Source organism: Falco punctatus (genome assembly GCF_963210335.1).
Source record: "Falco punctatus genome assembly, chromosome: 4".
Classification (NCBI taxonomy): domain Eukaryota; kingdom Metazoa; phylum Chordata; class Aves; order Falconiformes; family Falconidae; genus Falco; species Falco punctatus.
Window position 1 is genome coordinate 89493702 of NC_137583.1, and position 17529 is coordinate 89511230.

A 17529-nucleotide genomic window follows, 5' to 3' on the forward strand; every position below is an offset into this window, starting at 1 on the left:
TGGGCTTTAAGATGCGTGCACAACTGCAGCTGGCAGAAAGCTATGCTAACAGATGTTGCATTCAGAAGCAGAATACATACAATATTATACTCGACCCAAACTACAAGAACCACCATGTGCTTGTATTTGTAATACACAAAAGTTGAAAAATACAAATAGAAACAACAGTTGTGTCCCATATTTATTTCATCCTTAGAGAGCATGTGATCTTTTAATTATAATGAGCACCCTTACATCTGGAACAGTCTATGTTTTGAGTACTTCTTTCAAAGTTTGTCTGCAGGAGCGATTTCATACCTAAAACCTTCTTCACAGGGGACGATGCACATTTGTCTCAAGTTACCACACTGCTTGTAAGCTCAGAGTCGGGGATTTGCCATCCTTGTAAATACCCAAAACTCAACGAGACAGGGTGCTGAGCAACCTACTTTTGACGCTGGCTCCGAATGGCAGACTGGACCAAAGGACCTGAGAGATAATTTTTGACCTAAATTATTTTACAGTAACTGTAGATTAACATTCATTTTTATCAATGATTCAATACAATTCTGCTTCTGAAGAAGCTCAGCTCTATTACCAAACTCTTGTGACCTCACGCTTAAATTCACCTCAAAGATGTACAAAATAACGGTAGCATCACAGAACGGCTGAGGTCGGAAGGGACCTCTGGAAGTCATCTTGTCCAACCCACGCTGCTCAGGCAGGGCCATCTAGAGCCAGTTGCCCTGGACCATGCCTGGACAGTTTCTGAGTTGTCTCCGAGGGTGGAGACTCCACAATCTCCTTGGGCAACCTGTGCCAGCGCTCGGTCTCCCTTGCAGCAAAGGGAGCGTTTCCTGATGTTCAGAGGGAACCTCCTGTGTGTTCCCGCTGCCTCTGGTCCTGGCACTGGGCGCCACTGAACACAGCCTGGCTCCGTCCCCTTTGCACCCTCCCTTCAGCTGTTCCTAGCCATGGGCAGCATCAGCCCTGAGCCTTCTCTTCTCCAGCCTGAACAGTCCCAGCACTCTCAGCCTTTCCTCAACGGAGACACGCTCCAGTCCCTTTGTCATCTTTGTGGCCCTTCACTGGACTCACCCCAGTATGCTCATTTCTCTCTTCTACTGGGGAGCCCAGACCCGGACACAGGACTCCAGGGATACCGGTAGGCTCCTCTGCTGCAAGTGCGCGTCGCTGCCTCATGTTCAACCTGGTGTCCACCAGGACCCCCAGGTCCTTTTCTGCCACACTGCTTCCCAGCTGGGTGGCCCCCAGCACACACTGGTGCGTGGGGTTGTTCCTCACCGGGGGCGGGACTTTGCACTTCTCCGCGCTGAACCTCCCCAGGTTTCTGTCAGCCCATTTCTCCAGCCTGTCAAGCTCACGCTGGGTGGCAACGTGCCCCTCTGGCCCACCAGCCACTCCTCCCAACTTCATCATGGGCAAACTCGCTGCGGGTGCATTCTGTCCCGTTGTGCAGATCGCTAATGGAGGTGTTAAACCTGGCTGGTTGCAGTGTACAGCCCTCCTCCTCCCCCGCCAGGGTACACTGCTAGTTACCGGCCTCTAGCCAGACTCTGCGCCACTCGTCAGCACCCTTCGGTCCCGGCCATTGAGGCAGTTTTCAATCCGCCTCACTGTCTGCTCATCCAGCCCCTGCAGCAATAGCTCGGGGGCCTGAGGCAAGTGGGAGACAGCGTCCCAGCCCTTACTGAAGGTCCAGCAGACCCTAGCCACTGCTCTCCCCTCATCTACCAGGTGTGACACCTCATCACAGAAGCCTATCAAGTTGGTGAAGCCATGCTGTCCTCCTGAGGAGTTTCTTGTCCTTCCTGTATCGGGAAGTGTGTTCCAGGGTGAGCTGCCCCATCACTCCCCCAGGGACTGAGATGAGGCTGACAACCTGTAGATCCCCAGCTCCTCCTTCTTTGAGATATGAGTGACAGATAGGAGACAGGCGATGTATCTACATTGACACACACAGTATATTGCCAGCACATTAAGGTGGCCAGTTCCCTCACGATGCCGTTACCCATGGGGTAGCTGCTCCCTGATGCTCTCAGGATGATCTGCTAAAAATTTCTTTAAGCTCACAGCACACAAGAGTACCTATACGTGAAATAAGTGCAGTCTGGCTGAAGTGACAACAATGCTGGTCTGCTTGTACAGTCTTTTGGATAATAGTGGCTTGCTGCTGTGCTTGTGAGGACCACTATGTTTCAAAAGTCATGCGAAGATACTATGGTATTTGAGAGATGCTTCAGTCCCTTGATCATCTCCATGGCCCTTCACTGGACACTCTCCAGTATGCCGCCCATCTCTCTCTTATATGGAGCAGCCCAGAAATGGACACAGTACTCTAGGTGTGACCTCACCAGTGCTGGGTAGAGGGGAACAATCACCTCCCTCAACCTGCTAGTAACACCAAAATAGCTTAGGAATGTCAAAGTTAAAAATTATAGTCAATTCACAAGGAAGGAAGGAAAGAAGGTGTCATCCACTGGGTTGTGTGCTGGAACACATTAGAAGTAAAAGCTGACTACAAAAAACTGCAAAAAGGTCTTAGAATTCCAAGCAACTAGAGAGCAATCACTGGTGATGATAAATGCAAAGTGATATACACAGAAAAATAACCAGAGTTACAAACTCACAACACCCAGCTGTATATTAGCTGGTTCTCTCGAGAGCCTAAATACCTTTCCATGCAATACCAAGAAGTCACAGTTCCCCGATAAAGGTGATTTAGAGGGTAAGAGCATAACAGAGTTAAAAAGCAATTAGACAAATTCATTCAAGAGTCCATCAAGAGCTGTAAGACATAACACACACATGCTCCAGGCAAGGAAGCCTTTAAGTGGCTGGTTACTGGAAGAACAGGCTTTGGGAGTTATCAAGCCACAGCTTCACAACATTCTGTACTATGGCAGCAAAAATGGCTCCTGCATTTTCAGTGCCAAATCCATCCTGCCCATTTCCAAACATGGTGCACACTTCCAGGCTTGCTGAACTGTTTCTTTAAAACTGATTATTTTAAGGACTGATTTTAACTGCAGATCACTTTGGCACTATCATCTTCACATTGGCCCCACAGACTTACCAGCAAAACAGAAATGGACAGCAATAACAAAAAGCCAGAACTAAGAACCACTTAAAACTGGAGAAACTATAGCTTCTTCTCCAGTCTAATCCTGTTCTTAAAAACCTTCACTAAACAACCACCAAAAGCCACTTCAAGACAGGATAATAATTAAACTACTATTACCTTCCAGAGTGTTTGCTACAAAATTTAAGACCATTCTTCCAACAGCTGCCTGTTCTAAGAACCCACAAGCATAAAAAATTTAGCAAAATGGAAAGCATATCTATGTAAAGTACAAGACCAAGTTCTGGAACTGGGGAAAAGAAAGGTTGTAGTAAAAGAAGCATCACTCACACAGCATCACTGTTTACTATTTCTTCTTTAATTTTAACATATTCTAGTTGACTCTCCCGATAAATCTTCAGAGAACTCTGTGGAGAAGGAAAGCACAGTTAAAATATCTCCTTACTGAATGTAAACAAAAAGAAAAAAGAAGGTACCCACTTTACCTACTCTAATGAAAATAGTGCATAGCCAAAGAAGTGTATTCAGTGAGAAAACAAGTTATAAAAGTCAGGTTATTCTTCTTTAAAGGGAAAAGTTGTAACAAGCAACTAAATCTGTATCTGTCTTTTGAGTATGTGCCTCCAACACCTGTCTGGATAGGAACGCAAAGCTGAAGTCAAAAGTACAACTAGTATACATGATACATACAAATCCTGCTTTTTCTGAAAAAGTGCCATCAGGACACCAGCTAACGCTCACAGAGAAGATTTTAAAAACAGTTCTAAGAAGAAAAAAACAGGTACAGTGATAAGACAAAGGCTGATATCCTACCATACACTGGCATGAAAAAAATACAAGAAAGAGAGTGAGGTTTGGGGGTTTTTTTACAGAAATAATAGTAATGTCTAGAAAATACATATATTTAGGCAATTTGAATAGTCAAAAGTTCTTCTTCTGTAGACTAAATCTCAGCTAAGGGACGAGAGAGAAATTAGGAATAAACTCAAGTAGCTAATAACGTAGAAGCATATGTTGAAAACCGTAACAGAAGCAAAATCCTGTTCTGCACAGACCCTCTTTACATCTTTTTAATAATAAAAGTTATAGAGAGTTTAGTAATGTAATAAGAGAAAACCAAAGGAATTTTAATATATGTCCTTCCTTCCTAAATAAGGAAATAAAATTCAAATAATCTGACCACAAAAATCATAGGAACTACAAAAGCCTGAACTTTTTGCCTATCTGAAACCTGCTGCTGTTTAATTAATTTCACCTAAAACCAGAGCTGCCTGTCCCAATGAGCTGGAAATAACTGGGCTCATTAAAGCCTACTTCATTAAAATAAGCATTAAATACATAAAGTTCCTTCAGCAGAAAAAGTTCAAGTTATTTAAACCTTTTTAACAAGCCCACCTTTTTCTCTTCCAACTCTGCTTTCAAGGAACCCAACTCTTCCTGGCATTTTTCCAGAGGCAGGATTTTCTGTAGCATCTGCTCCACTTGGCAACGAAGAGCAGAGATCTCTCTGAAACAGGAAATGTAATTGGGGGGAGAAGTTGCCAAAAAACACGGGTGCTTTCGAACTCAATGTTCTGATCCTTCAGGCAAGTGCCTTCAGTATTTTGCTCTTCCCAATGGAAAAGTTACTTGATAGATACCCAAAGGCTTTTAAGAGTCTAAACGTTCTCATTTTTCCATCCAACATTTGACATTCAAAGAAAATTCAAGATCTGATTTAAAAACATTAAACTGAGCCTGCAGCTAGATGCAAGCAGATGGCATGTGCCAGACAAGAAGCGCTGCCCTGCTGCCTACACTGAAGTGCCAGAATAAGCGTCTCTACATAGGTAGCGCTGTGAAATAAGAGCAGAGTCCAACTGCTGGATTTTTCAGCAGGGAGGTTGGACTCCATAAAGATTATATAATGCCTCTTCCTCTATAATTAAGCCGAGTAAGCAAGGGCACACAGCCATTACTCAAAGGCAAAATGCTTCATACAAATATGGCTGCCCCGAATACGCTCACATTTAACCACCACCAAAAGATGAGCTCTGCATTTCTACTTGGTCACTTTAGACTCTTATGTAAGACAGGACCAGGAGAGAATTTCACAGAGGTATTGCAGAAGGAAGACAGATTTCTCTCCTCATCAAGGGTACCTTTGCTAGCTACGGCCTAGGAAGCATGGTAAAAGAAAGGACCATATTAAAAGCTCAGCCTAGGGCTGTTGCTGTTACAATGTCAGACTCCTAAACTGCCCAAGACACAGAGAACATAGCATCTTTAGTTAACAGTTTAAATCAAACATACCGTTCAGCAAATTGAAGCTGTAATCTCTTGTTAAGGTAGAAATCAAAAACAGTTTATCAAACATTAAGTATACTTCAATCCAATTGCCACTCACAAAGAAACATCCAATAAACACTTCCACCCAAAAAACACAGGCCTTGCAGAACTGTTTAATCCAAACATTTCAATACATTTGAAATGAATAAGCAGAGAGGGCTTCTTCTGTTACATGAAAATAACTTGAATCATTCTCAGCAATGCAGATCTCAGGTAGTCCATATGAAGACATATACCAGATGCAGCTGGATCTTAAGTGGATAGTTTTAATACCTAAGTCCTATTTTCTTTACAAAGCCTATCCAGTCTGTTCCTTACTAGAGGCTTCATCTCTTAACTTAAGCATTAAACAAAAAGCTTCAAGCCCTCTTATACTAATTCTTTAAGAACACTAACAGAAAAGGATATCAGTGCATTTCTGTTGATACTCTGTCAGCAAACGACTGCAAGGGAAAAAAAAAAGACATTACTAATTTTCTAACTTGATTTTGATGACCAGGTCTTAGAATACCTTTCCTTTTGCTTTATAGATAAATACAGAAAGTGTAAGATTGGTTTGCATTTTCTGATGGTAATTAAACAAAGAGTTACATTGACTAAGTCATTCAAACCCCAAATCAGGTGGCTTTAAAATAAATAAATAAACAAACCCCAAAAAACAACTAGCAATTACATGAATTCATAGCCATTAACTATTTGCAACTACAAAAAAAAAACCAAAACACACCAACAAAAATCAACAACATTATTTAGGTAAAGAACATAATATACATATAATCTAAAAATATATATATAAGCACAAAATCACGTCCTAGTTCCCAAACTTAGGAAGGAATACACATAAATGTAAGAAAATTAGTTCAAAAAACCCTAAAAGGCTTTAATCTTTACAGTATTCTCCTAACAGCCCTAAGAGGGTAATACTTATTCTGATCCAAGGTGCACAGTGGGCCACAAGACAGGACCAAGGGAAGTTAGTCGCTCCTCAAGTGTTATGATTTTTAAGAACGGAGAAGAGAAAGGGCAAGAAAGAGAAATACTGTGACATTAGGGCAATACAGAGGGCTGTGTTACTTTCTCTTGTGACACTTCAGAGTAATCAAGTAAGGCAAAAAAGAAGGGCTGAGCTGCATGCAAGTAGTTGGAGAGGTAATTCCCACAAGAAATGTATGCACTGGCAGACAGAAGAGGGACCCAAAGTCTGGAGGCAGGAAAAGCAGAACTTATGGACACAGAGTAAAGGAGCTTTGAAGAAAAGGGTCCCAGTTAAGACACTGAGGGCTCTTGTAAATACTTTTTGGAAACCAGAATGCAGGACTGGAATTTAGATTCACTAAAGCCAGATTGACACATATGCAGGAAAGGATGCCGAGAAATAAACCATTATAATTAGGAGACATAGTAAGGCTATTAGGCCATAGTGTGGAGGTGTATGTAACATATCTCCATACAAGCATATGTTGATGGCTCTTGAGAAGTGGAAGCAATTACAGAAAAGAAAGCAAACCATGAGAATTTTATTGTTCTGACTGATGTTTAACCTCACTTTTCGCATTCTGGTATTTAACCTCAAGAGCATTTCACATTGTAATGCTCAGACTAAATTCTGTTGGAAAGGTTTGTATACACCTGTGCTCAACTTTTAGTTCTCATACTGTATTCTTCACAACAGATAAAATGAAGTCTCTTCCAAAAGCTGCTTCTCCTAGTGTATATATAAGCTACTATAGCTATAGAAAATAGCCCTGGTTTACTACATTTAGGGCAAAAAGTCTGGATTTAGGGCCTGTTCATGAAGAAATTACTTTCATTTTGAGAATTATTTAGTTTTGTGCATTAACAAATATCTATATCCCACAGGGCATATTTGCTGCATTGCTTTAAGAGCAATAAAAAGCAAACTAATCAGCCAAAAAAAAAAAAAAAACAACCAAACCCCAAACACGGGTACAATTGTACTTACTCTCCATCAATCATTTTTTGCTTCAGTGCAATTAATGCGGCTACATATTCATTTATATTCTGTAAGGAAGAGTCTCAAGTTGGTAAAGAAGTTTCACCCCAAAACTCAATACTATATACACCATAAAAAAAATCCTAAACTGACTGCTGGTGTTCTACGTAACACAATAACCTGTCTCCTTTTGTTCCGTTCTCTTAGTGAACAAGTTATTAACTCACCACAAATATATTCATACAAATACATACAGAAAATGCAGGCTCCACAAGGAAGTATGTGTACTTATATGAGGCTTTACCACAAAAACTATTTAAACTTCGACTCAGCAGTAGTTCATATACTAAAATCCCCATAACTATTTTTTTTTCCTCAAAATCAAATTAAGCTTTGGCAGAGCGTTACCGATAAACGGCACCTAGCGCAGGTTTTCCGGGCTCTCAATCCATACTCATGCTAAACACACTCCTGCAAGCTGCCAGCAAGGGCCTGCCCCGCAGTGGAAGGGGACACGGGCACCGGCGGGGAACCGGGACACGGGCAGCGCCCCAGCCTTGCGCTACAGAACTCTCTGCTCGCCCAAGGGCGCCGGGGGGAGGCGGCCCCCAGACGCTTCTTCCCCGGCGCCGAAGCCGGTGCGAAAGGATACGCCCACCAGCGCACTGGCCGATCGCTCTAGCCACGCCGCGGAGACTCCGCCGGCTAAAGCTGACCGCTGCCGCTGCTTTCACAGAGCCTGCCTGCCGCGTTCGCTATCCAGCCTCCCGCCGCGCCGGCGGCGGCACCCAGCGCTCCCCCCCTCGCAGCGACCCGGCGGAGCCCCACGGCCGCGTCCTTAAGCCGACACCCCGCCTCGGGCAGGCGCTCCGGCGCCAAGGGGCGGCGGCCCGCCGCTACCTGCTGGAGAACACCGCAGTTCGCGCAGGCCGCGGAGGCTGCAGTCCCGGCCGGCGGCGGCGGTGTCTCTCCAGGCATCATAGTGCCGGCCCCGCCGCCGGGCAGTGCGCAGCGCAGCGCACGCGTCCCGCCGCCCGGCCCCGCCGCGCCGCGCCGCCGCCTCAGGAAGGGCCCCTCCGCGCGGGCGGCCACGCCGCCGCCTGACAAGCGGCAGCGGGCAAGGCGGCGAGAGGCGCTCTGTGCAGAGGCCCAGCGCCCGGTGAACGCCGCCGCGGCCCACTACAGGGAGCGAGTGCTCCCGCTGTGCCGCGCTCTTCCATTAGGACTATTATTATTTTCTTTTTATGCGCGGGCACTTCTGCGGGCGCAGGGCGGCCGTGGCGCAGGCGCAGGCCGGGGTAGCGCCTCTACCTGACAGCCCAGAGGCGGTTCTTCACTTGGAGGCGTGCCCGCTCCCTGGGGCCACATCGCACGGGAGCTTTTCTTTTCACCGAAGCATTCCTAAAGAGATTTTTCCAGGGCGATATTTAGCATCGCATGTCACCGCCATGGCTGCCCGCCTGTGCCGCTGGCACGGAGCGGCCCTGCAGACGGCGGGCTGGGAGCGGGCTGCCCCCGCTGGGCCGTGCCTGCGGCGCCGGAGGAACGGCAGTTGAGGGGACAGCTGCTGACGCTGGGTGACTGATGTTGCATGATTAATAACAATGAATAGTACTTTTGTTGCCCGAACGCCCGGATTCCCGAACCCTGGTTTGGTTTTTAACTCTTATGTTACACGAGCATGTGCACAAGGTTTAGGTGAAGCTGACCCACCCTCTCCTCTCAAAGCATCAAAACTGATGAACGAAGGGACTTCCAGTCAAGGCAGGCAGCCTTGGGAAACAAAGAACAGATCGGGAGAAGCACACCGTTATCGTTATCTAAATTATGCAGAAAGAAGCCTCCAAGGGAGAAAGTTCTGGCCCCAAGAGAAGACAAGCTGATAAGGTGTTGCAACCCACAGAAAATTAGTTGAAAGTAGGACAAAGGTAATTGTGGTAATGGGAGATCGTGACCTCCAACTCAAATAGCGCCCCTGAAAGAGGGCAAACCCCCGCTTGGGGAGCATGTGGAGTTGGTAAAAAACCTCCCCTAGTGCTGTCTGAGGGTGCGCTCTAATTTGCATTAGAAGTGAGAAACTTGTAGCCAGTCCTGTGTGTGAATGAAAGTGAATATTTAATGCACTATGAATATGCAAGTGCTCTACTGTATATAATGTGTGCCCTCGAGTAGCTTGGTGTGCATGGTAGGAGGGAAAAAACCCCGTGCACCCAGCTCTGCGATCAACCCCTGTTGGCTTTCTAAGCCATCATTTGGTTTGGAGTTTTTTCTGGCTATGCTTTTCGGTAATGGTTTGACTTTAAGGCAAATTAGAGCGAATGAGTTATTAAGGGTAAATTCAGGTTACAAGCACTTTGGGCAGCCTGTTAAGCACTTCCTTAAGCTCTGCAAATGCTTTTGTTCAGAAAAGGAACTTTCCAAAGGAAGCACCTCCACGTGATGGATGGGCTGGTAGGAAGCCCGTCACAAGCAATGGGCTCAGCAAAAGTAGGGAAAGGGTTATTCTGGCAGGGGGACATTGCGACCACCAGCTCAAGGAACTCCCTGATTCAAAAGGAAGTGGAGATTGAGCATGTGGGATAATTCACATAGGAAGTGGGAGAATTGCTTAACAAATAGGAAACTGATTTTTAAGTAATGCAAGAGTTGTGTTAACTTGTAACCAATGAAGGCTGATGGCTTTGTTGAAACCTATAAACAGTGTAAAGGTGTGGCAATAAGGGAGCTAAGAATTTGTGGGTAACCACCTGGCTCCCTCCTTTGTGCAAACTAGAATAAAATAATAGAATACCTCAAGTTGGTGTGTAAATTGGTGCTGCACACCAGGCAACGAACCTGCCTGTGGAACAGCGTTACTGTCGAGGCACGATCCCATCCCATTATCTCCAAAGCAATCATTCACAGGATAGATGGTTGCATACTGTATGATTTAGCTTGTGGGTTTTGTTTTGGTTGTGTTTTTTTTTCTATTCAGCTCATGCTGTTGGACTTCTAAAATTTATTTTTAAGTTACTAACTTTTTTATTTTTATTAATTTCATATTTTTGTATACATTACTATATATAATTTATAACTGTTATTCATTTATAAATTAATCTAAAGTATTAAATTTACTCTTTATTTACTCTTTGTAACATTACTGCTGGTTCCACAACTTCTAGTCTATCTGAAACTTTCTCTCGCTCACAGTTTATTCAGGTACTTCAGATTGTTTTTTCACTCATGCCTTTGTAGCAGTTTGTACATATTCCCCAGGGGAGTCACTATTCATCCCTACATCTGGGGAGCCATGTTCAGTCTTCCTTCTCACTAACAGTAGTGTGTACAGCTGCAAAGTTAACTGGATGTTGATGAAGACATTGAAACTTGTAAGTGCTCTGATCAAATAGAGTTATTTCAGGCTTTCTCAGTCTTTCTACTTTGAGTGCTTTACAATATAACAAAATACTCATTAGAGCAGGATAGAGTTTAAATGACAGTGTCAGTGGAATGAATCACTCCCTCTGCAGGGAGTAAATTTCCCATGTGAAGTGCCCTTCCTAGGGAATGGAGCTGAGGGCTACTTGTTTTAGATTTGGGAGTTTGGGGCCATGGTTAGGTCAGGTAACAGGGAACTTTATTAGGTGAGATATTTAAGGGCAGGGTTCTACAGAAAGAAACCATGCTTTCTCAAAAAAGAAGTGAATAGGTAAGATGCTTTCAGAAGAGTGCAGTGTTTCTTGTGACTATTTGTGCCTAAGTGAAAATGTTACCATAATTCTGTTTTAACATTGAAGACACCCAAATTTTCTAGTTGTTTTTACTTCTTCTATAAAAGCTCATAAGTTTCAATGCTTCAGGCTCTGAATACATGCAGAACTAGGCAAGTAAACTTAGGAAAAATTGCCATTTTATTTTTTATGTTAAGTTCCCATTCCTTGACAAGAAAATACTTTAAAGCTCTGTTTTAACATACCCTACATAGACAAGTTGTTACAACCATTTCTTCAAAAATAAAGAGATTTTTAAAATTTAAAACAAAGAGTATGAAATAATTGTAAACTATATGTTTGGGGATTTTTAATTGCACTTAACTTGATTAGGCCAAGAAGACGACAGATGGAAGGTCTTGGAGTTTCAAAGTTTTGGTCCATTATATCTCAAGTCATGAGCATATCACAGTTCAGAGGATGCATGGGGATGGGAGGGCACTAAGAAGGGATATAAAAGAGGAGGGTTATAAATCTGGAATTTAAAAAAACCATGAGTTTGACAGTAGAGTTATGCAGACTAAGATATGTGTGCCATGAGGTCCAAGTCACAGAGACATTGGTCTCTTTTGTTGGTGATAAACCAGAAAATTAGCCACTGTTGATAACTCTGAATCTGCTTTTTGCTGAATGGGGCTATTTGAAAAGAATGAAATAATGCCTTCAGGGTTATTGTATTTATATAGCAGAACTGAAATAGCCAGCATCACATATATATGATTTCTTTACTGTTGCTTATAAAGACATCATAAACTGTACCTCCTGTTTCTCATTAAGATCATACAGAATCAGATGCTGATGTTCCCAAAGAAGTTCTGTGCCAACAACACTCAGGTGGTCATTTGCAGCACAAAAGTGTCATCCCCTCACCACCAGTAACTGAAGGCAATATTGATGATAGGTGCAATTAGAGAGGCTCTGCAGAGGAAATGAAGATACCTAACCATAGTCACAGCTTGTCAACACAACAGCAACGTGGTCTCTGACAGTCTCAGCTTTATAGCAGAAAAGTTTATTAACTATAGTAAGTGTGAAAGAAGCTTGTATTTATCCAGTACTGTGGCAGTGTATTTGGAAGAAAAGGGACATGTGGCCTATCAAAAGTCACTCTTGCTTTAGCAGCTTGACATGATTAAAGGCTTTGCCCGCTCAGCAAGGCCGCAAGGTTGTGTGAGAAAGACACCGAGAATAAAGAAAACAGGATCTTTGGCAGTCGAACAGGCAGAAAAACAGGAGCTGAGTTTGGAGCTGATAACTGCAAGAATGTCAACGATTTTAAAGATGGGACTAACCACTTGTATGCTTTTAACCAATTAATATCTGTATAGCAGCGTGTGAAGAGTGTATGTAACCAATAGAACTAAGGTGTGACGTCTGTATGAATATTAACATTGTATATAACCTTGCAGAAACTTCAGTAAAGTGGCTTCAACTAGGATCATATTGATATGTCGTTGAGTCCGTGATTTTGCTCCTGCAATTGGCTCCCGAACCCTTACATTTTCATATCGAAAACGACGTGAAGATGACATTGAGGAGTTGCAGGAGGGCCTGACTGGAAGACCGACCAGCTGGACTGGTACAGGGGAGTCGGAGGATGGCTCAGAGAAAGTTTCTGCAGCAGATCAGCCAGCGAGGTGAGCCGGAGGGAGAGAGGAGAAATGGGAAATAATTTAACTAAAGAAGAAGAAGCAGTTGTTAAACAACTCCAACATATTCTCTCTAAAAGACCAATTAAATATGATGAATCTCACTTAAAGTGACTACTTGAATGGACTAAAGAAAGAAATTTATTAGCTGGAGTAGGAGCGGCTTTTGAACTATGTACTTGGGAAGCAATTGGAGCTGCTCTGTGGGATGATATCAGTGATGGGTCTAAAGAAGCAAAGGGGTTAGCGACCCTTTGGAAGCTGATTAAATTAACCTTACAAGAAATGAAGGCAGAAAGAACAGCTGCCTCATTGGCATTTGTTGCTTTGTCTCCAAATGCTGGAGCTCATCCAAAAACTGCAAATGGAGGAATTAGTATTTTTGATGCTGTAGATCCGCCTTCATGGGTGCCAGCAGTTGCTCTGCAAGGATTGCATCAATTCTTGCCTGCTACTGCGTACAGACCAAAAGAACAGCAACCCTCCACATTTGACCATAAGGCTGAGGCTACTAGTGACAAGCTAACCGATAAGTCTGTATCACAATTGACTTTAGAAGCTGCAAAATTATTACATGAAAATAAGGTGGCAGAAAAGACTCTGTCTCCACCACCCACCCACCACCACCAGAACCTGTAATCCAATTAGAGAAGGCGGCTGACGGAGAAGGATATAAAGATGATAACGTGACTGGTGGTGCAGTCTCATCTTTGTATCCTCCTTTGACGCAAGCAACACCACCTACACCAGATGAACTTAATAATAAGACAGATTATTTAGAAGATCAAGTATGACAGATGAAAGAAAAATTAGAAAAATTAGAAACTACTCATCAGGAGCAACCTATCCTTGTATCCTTGTCTACATGCACCAACTCACGTGCCTGGGCCAGTTATGATACAGATGCCTAAACCATCTGTGCCAGAGCTAGATTATAGTGATCCCCGACATAAATGGCGGGGAATAATAAGAGATGCTTTAATTGAAGGTGAAATCATTCAAACACCTGTGCCTTCTCCAGTTGTTGTTGCACTGGGTGGTAATACTCAGAATAACTAGTGGGCTCCACTTGACTGGAAAATTTTAAAGGAAGCAAAGAATGCTATAGCACAGTATGGGTTGAAATCATCTTACACTGATGCTGTTCTGTCACATCTTTTCTCAGGAATGTTATTAGTGCCAGGAGATATTAAGTTTATTGCAAAGACGTTGTTATCACCGGTACAACAGGTTCACTTTTCCCATCATTGGCAAGAACTCTGTGCTGCCGCTGATACTGAAAATCACGATCGACAGCAGGGGAACCCGTTGCATCAGGCTACTGCACAAATGCTAATGGAAACGGGTCCATTTGCTGACACTGCCTGGCAGGCTCGTTCTGCGGTAGAAGTATTACAACAAGCTCAAGATTTGGCTTTCAGAGCAATGAAAAGCGTGCCTGAAAGTGGTAAAACTAGCCCACCGTATAGCACTGTTCAACAAAGGGAAAATTAACCATATATGCAATTTGTCAATAGATTAACCCATGCGCTAGATAGATTAACCCAGATCTGTCAGCTGATGTGAAAGAGAAACACTTACAATCTTTGGCTTTTGAGAATGCTAATCCTAGAACTAAGAGAATATTATGTACATTACCAAAGGGTGCTTCTTTGGCAGCTATGTTGGAAGCTTGTGATAGAATTGGTGGTCCAGAAGAAAACGCAGCCCTCATGGCTTCTGCTTTCTCAGCTGCTGTCCGGCCTCTCATTCAAAACAAAAAGGGGAACAGAAATTCTACTTGTTTTAATTGTGGAAAAGTAGGTCATGTTAAATCACAATGTACACTTAGAAGACGAGGTAGAAATGTTAAATCGAATGTTAAAACAAATAATGCAGGGGCTACATTTGCAGGACCTTGTAATCGATGTGGAAAAGCTGGGCATAAAGTAGCAGAATGCCGATCAAAGTTCAGTATTACTGGACAAGCTCTGGGAAACTTCCAGCAGACATAAATGTAGGTGTTTGGACTGTGTCCCCACCGCAACAACAAGCAGTGCTGGAGTGAACGTGGCAACATTGTGTCAATTATATGTGGCTTGGGCTTTAAACCCAATTAGAACAAACTATCCAGAATTATTAATTTATCACTATATGGATGATATCTTGGTAGCTGATAACGATATGTCCACTACAACAATTTTATCAGAATTACAATTTTATCTGGACAGTTCTGATCTTAAAATAGCCCCAGAAAAGGTTCAAAAAACAAAACCTTGGAATTACTTGGGTTGGGTTATTACCTCAGCTCAAGTAAAACCCCGAAAGATTGCAATAAAAACAGAGATATCCACATTGGCAGATGCTCAAAAATTGATTGGGGATACCCAGTGGATTAGAAAATTGATTTGGGATACCCAGTGGATTAGAAATCTTTCTGTAATTTCAAATGAAGATTTGGCACCATTGTTGCCATTATTGTCATCTAGTACAAATGCCGAGGAAGAAAATTAACAGAAATTCAGCAAAAGACTTTAGATCATATTGGACAGAAAATAGTTAATTTGGCAGCAGCTCATTATGATCCTGATTTGCAAATACAATTAATCATAGTCAATGGAGAAAAATCTAGTAACCACCCTTTTGCTCTTTTGGCTCAATGGGATAAAATTGTAACAACCCTTTGAAAATCTTGGAATGGATATTTTTATCATTTCAGCCCAGAAAGTCTATTGTGACTCGAATGGAATTAATTGCTCAACTTACTATGAAAGGTCACTCCAGACTAGTAGAAATGTCTGGTATAGAGCCACAGGCTAGTCCAAGCATATTTAGAATGGGCTATAGAACATTCCGTAGATTTGCAATTAGCTTCACAAGGCTAGGCTGGTCAGATAATAAACACTTATCCTTCACATAAGTTGTTTTCCTTTTTGCGTGGTAACCTACTTGAAAACATCCCTGTATGATCTGAAGTACCAGTCAAAAGACTTACAGTTTTCACAGACGCTGGTAAAAATAGCAAGCGTGCAGCAATTACATGGAAAGAGGGTGACGCCTGGAAAGATCACATGATTCCTGGAACACTGTCAGATTCTTTACAGATGTTAGAATTGAGAGCTGTAGCTTGGTTTTTTCTCATTGGCCCACCACTGCTTTAAATATTGTTTCTGATTCCCTATATGTCGTTGGAGCAGTACAGCGATTGGAACATGCAGTATCAAAGGAACTAACTAATGCTGTTTTATCTGCTTTATTTCAGAATTTGTTAATGCTGTTAAATCAATGTACAAGTGCATATTTTATTACACATATCAGGAGTCATTCTGGAATTACATCAGGTTTAGCAGAAGGCAATGATCAAGCTGACATGCTAGCAGCCCCTGTGTGGAGTGCCCCCCCCCGTGAACTGCTTTGAACAAGCACACCAATCACATGCATTTTTTCACCAGAGTGCAAAAATGCTGTCGCATCGATTCGGCATAACGCATTCAGATGCCACAGGTATTGTACAATTCTGTCCTGTCAGCAATTTGGTTTTGGAATTGGCCTTGGGGTAAATCCACGTGGTCTACAGCCATTGCAATTGTGGCAAATTGATGTCACTTAGATAGTAGAATTCAGCAGACTAAAATACGTGCATGTCACAGTTGATACCTTTTCTTCCCTTATATGGGTCACTCCTCTCATAAGTAAGACAGCAAAAGATGTTAAAAAACATCTACGTGGATGTTTCGCAGTTATGGGTGTTCCACAGTGTATTAAAACGGATAACGGTCCAGCATATGTTTCACATTTCTTTGCTCAACTTTGTCAGCTTTGGGGTATCCGCCACGAAACAAGTATTCCAAATTAGCCTACTGGTCAGGCCATCATTGAACATGCACATCAAGTTTTAAAAAGCTTACTCGCAAAACAAAAAACGGGGGAAATGGGTCTATCCCTGCAATAACATATTTGGAAAGTTTTATACGTCATTAATTTTTTGCGCTTAGCAGGTACAGCAGAAAATCCACCCATAGTTGTTCACGGAAAAGCATTAAGCAGTGATTTATCAACAGTAAATACTAAAAGAGTCAAAGTAATGTATAAAGATAAACACTGGTCAGTGGACAGGTCTGGCAGAAGTACAATTAACCGGGAGAGGATATATGTGTATCATTACAGATTCTGGACCAAAGTGGATTCTGGGTCGTTGGTTAAAACCATGGAAATTACCTGCCATTGATGGGAGGAACACAACAATAAACGACACAGGAGATTTGGCTGACAATAAGAGCCAGTAATCATCTTTGTCCAGTCTGCCGCCGGTGTAGTTTGTATATAATCTGTCATCATACATTTTGTGGTAAAAATATAATCTATTATAACAGATCTCCAGAGATATATTTCACTAAGATTAAGTCCATATTGTGTTAGATGTGATCATACTAACATTTTTTAAGTAATCCAAAAAAGATATTTTTTGTGTTAGGACTCATAGATTTGTAAGGATTTAAAATGAGAATTGTTGTTATTTTATGGGGACTGTGCTTGCTGTTTAAGTATGTAGATATGATAGAACAAACACATAGGTTATTTAAGAATATGCAAATGTATGGGTTACTCTTGCTAATGCTACTGGCCAAGGCACTATCTGTTTATCTATGTCAACTCCAGAAGATCCCTTTCGTACTTGTCTAATAGGGGTTCCAACTTTTGACCCAAACCAATTTAAAGGATGGGTCAGCAAAAGTGAAATTCTAAACAAAGCTGAAGTTATTGCCTTTACTAAATTGACCTGGCCCC

General features: G+C 42.5%; 1 protein-coding gene across 5 annotated transcripts in view; it reads right to left on the reverse strand.

Annotated features, from left to right (window-relative positions):
* Nucleotides 1-8443, reverse strand: part of ICE1 (interactor of little elongation complex ELL subunit 1) — a 39373-nt gene extending 30930 nt beyond the window's left edge. For 2 of the 5 annotated variants that reach the window (XM_080382097.1, XM_080382096.1), the window contains exons 1-6: nt 8265-8438; nt 7374-7432; nt 5818-5853; nt 5375-5392; nt 4478-4589; nt 3413-3489 (exon numbers count right to left, since the gene is read on the reverse strand). In XM_080382097.1, the coding sequence (XP_080238223.1) occupies nt 3413-3489; nt 4478-4589; nt 5375-5392; nt 5818-5853; nt 7374-7432; nt 8265-8345 (383 nt within the window). In that variant the 5' untranslated portion in view covers nt 8346-8438. Of the gene's footprint in view, nt 1-3412; nt 3490-4477; nt 4590-5374; nt 5393-5817; nt 5854-7373; nt 7433-8264 lie in introns of all 5 variants that reach the window. The other 3 variants (XM_080382098.1, XM_080382099.1, XM_080382100.1) reach the window with 3 other exon arrangements.
* Between the last annotated feature and the right edge of the window lie 9086 nt (nt 8444-17529).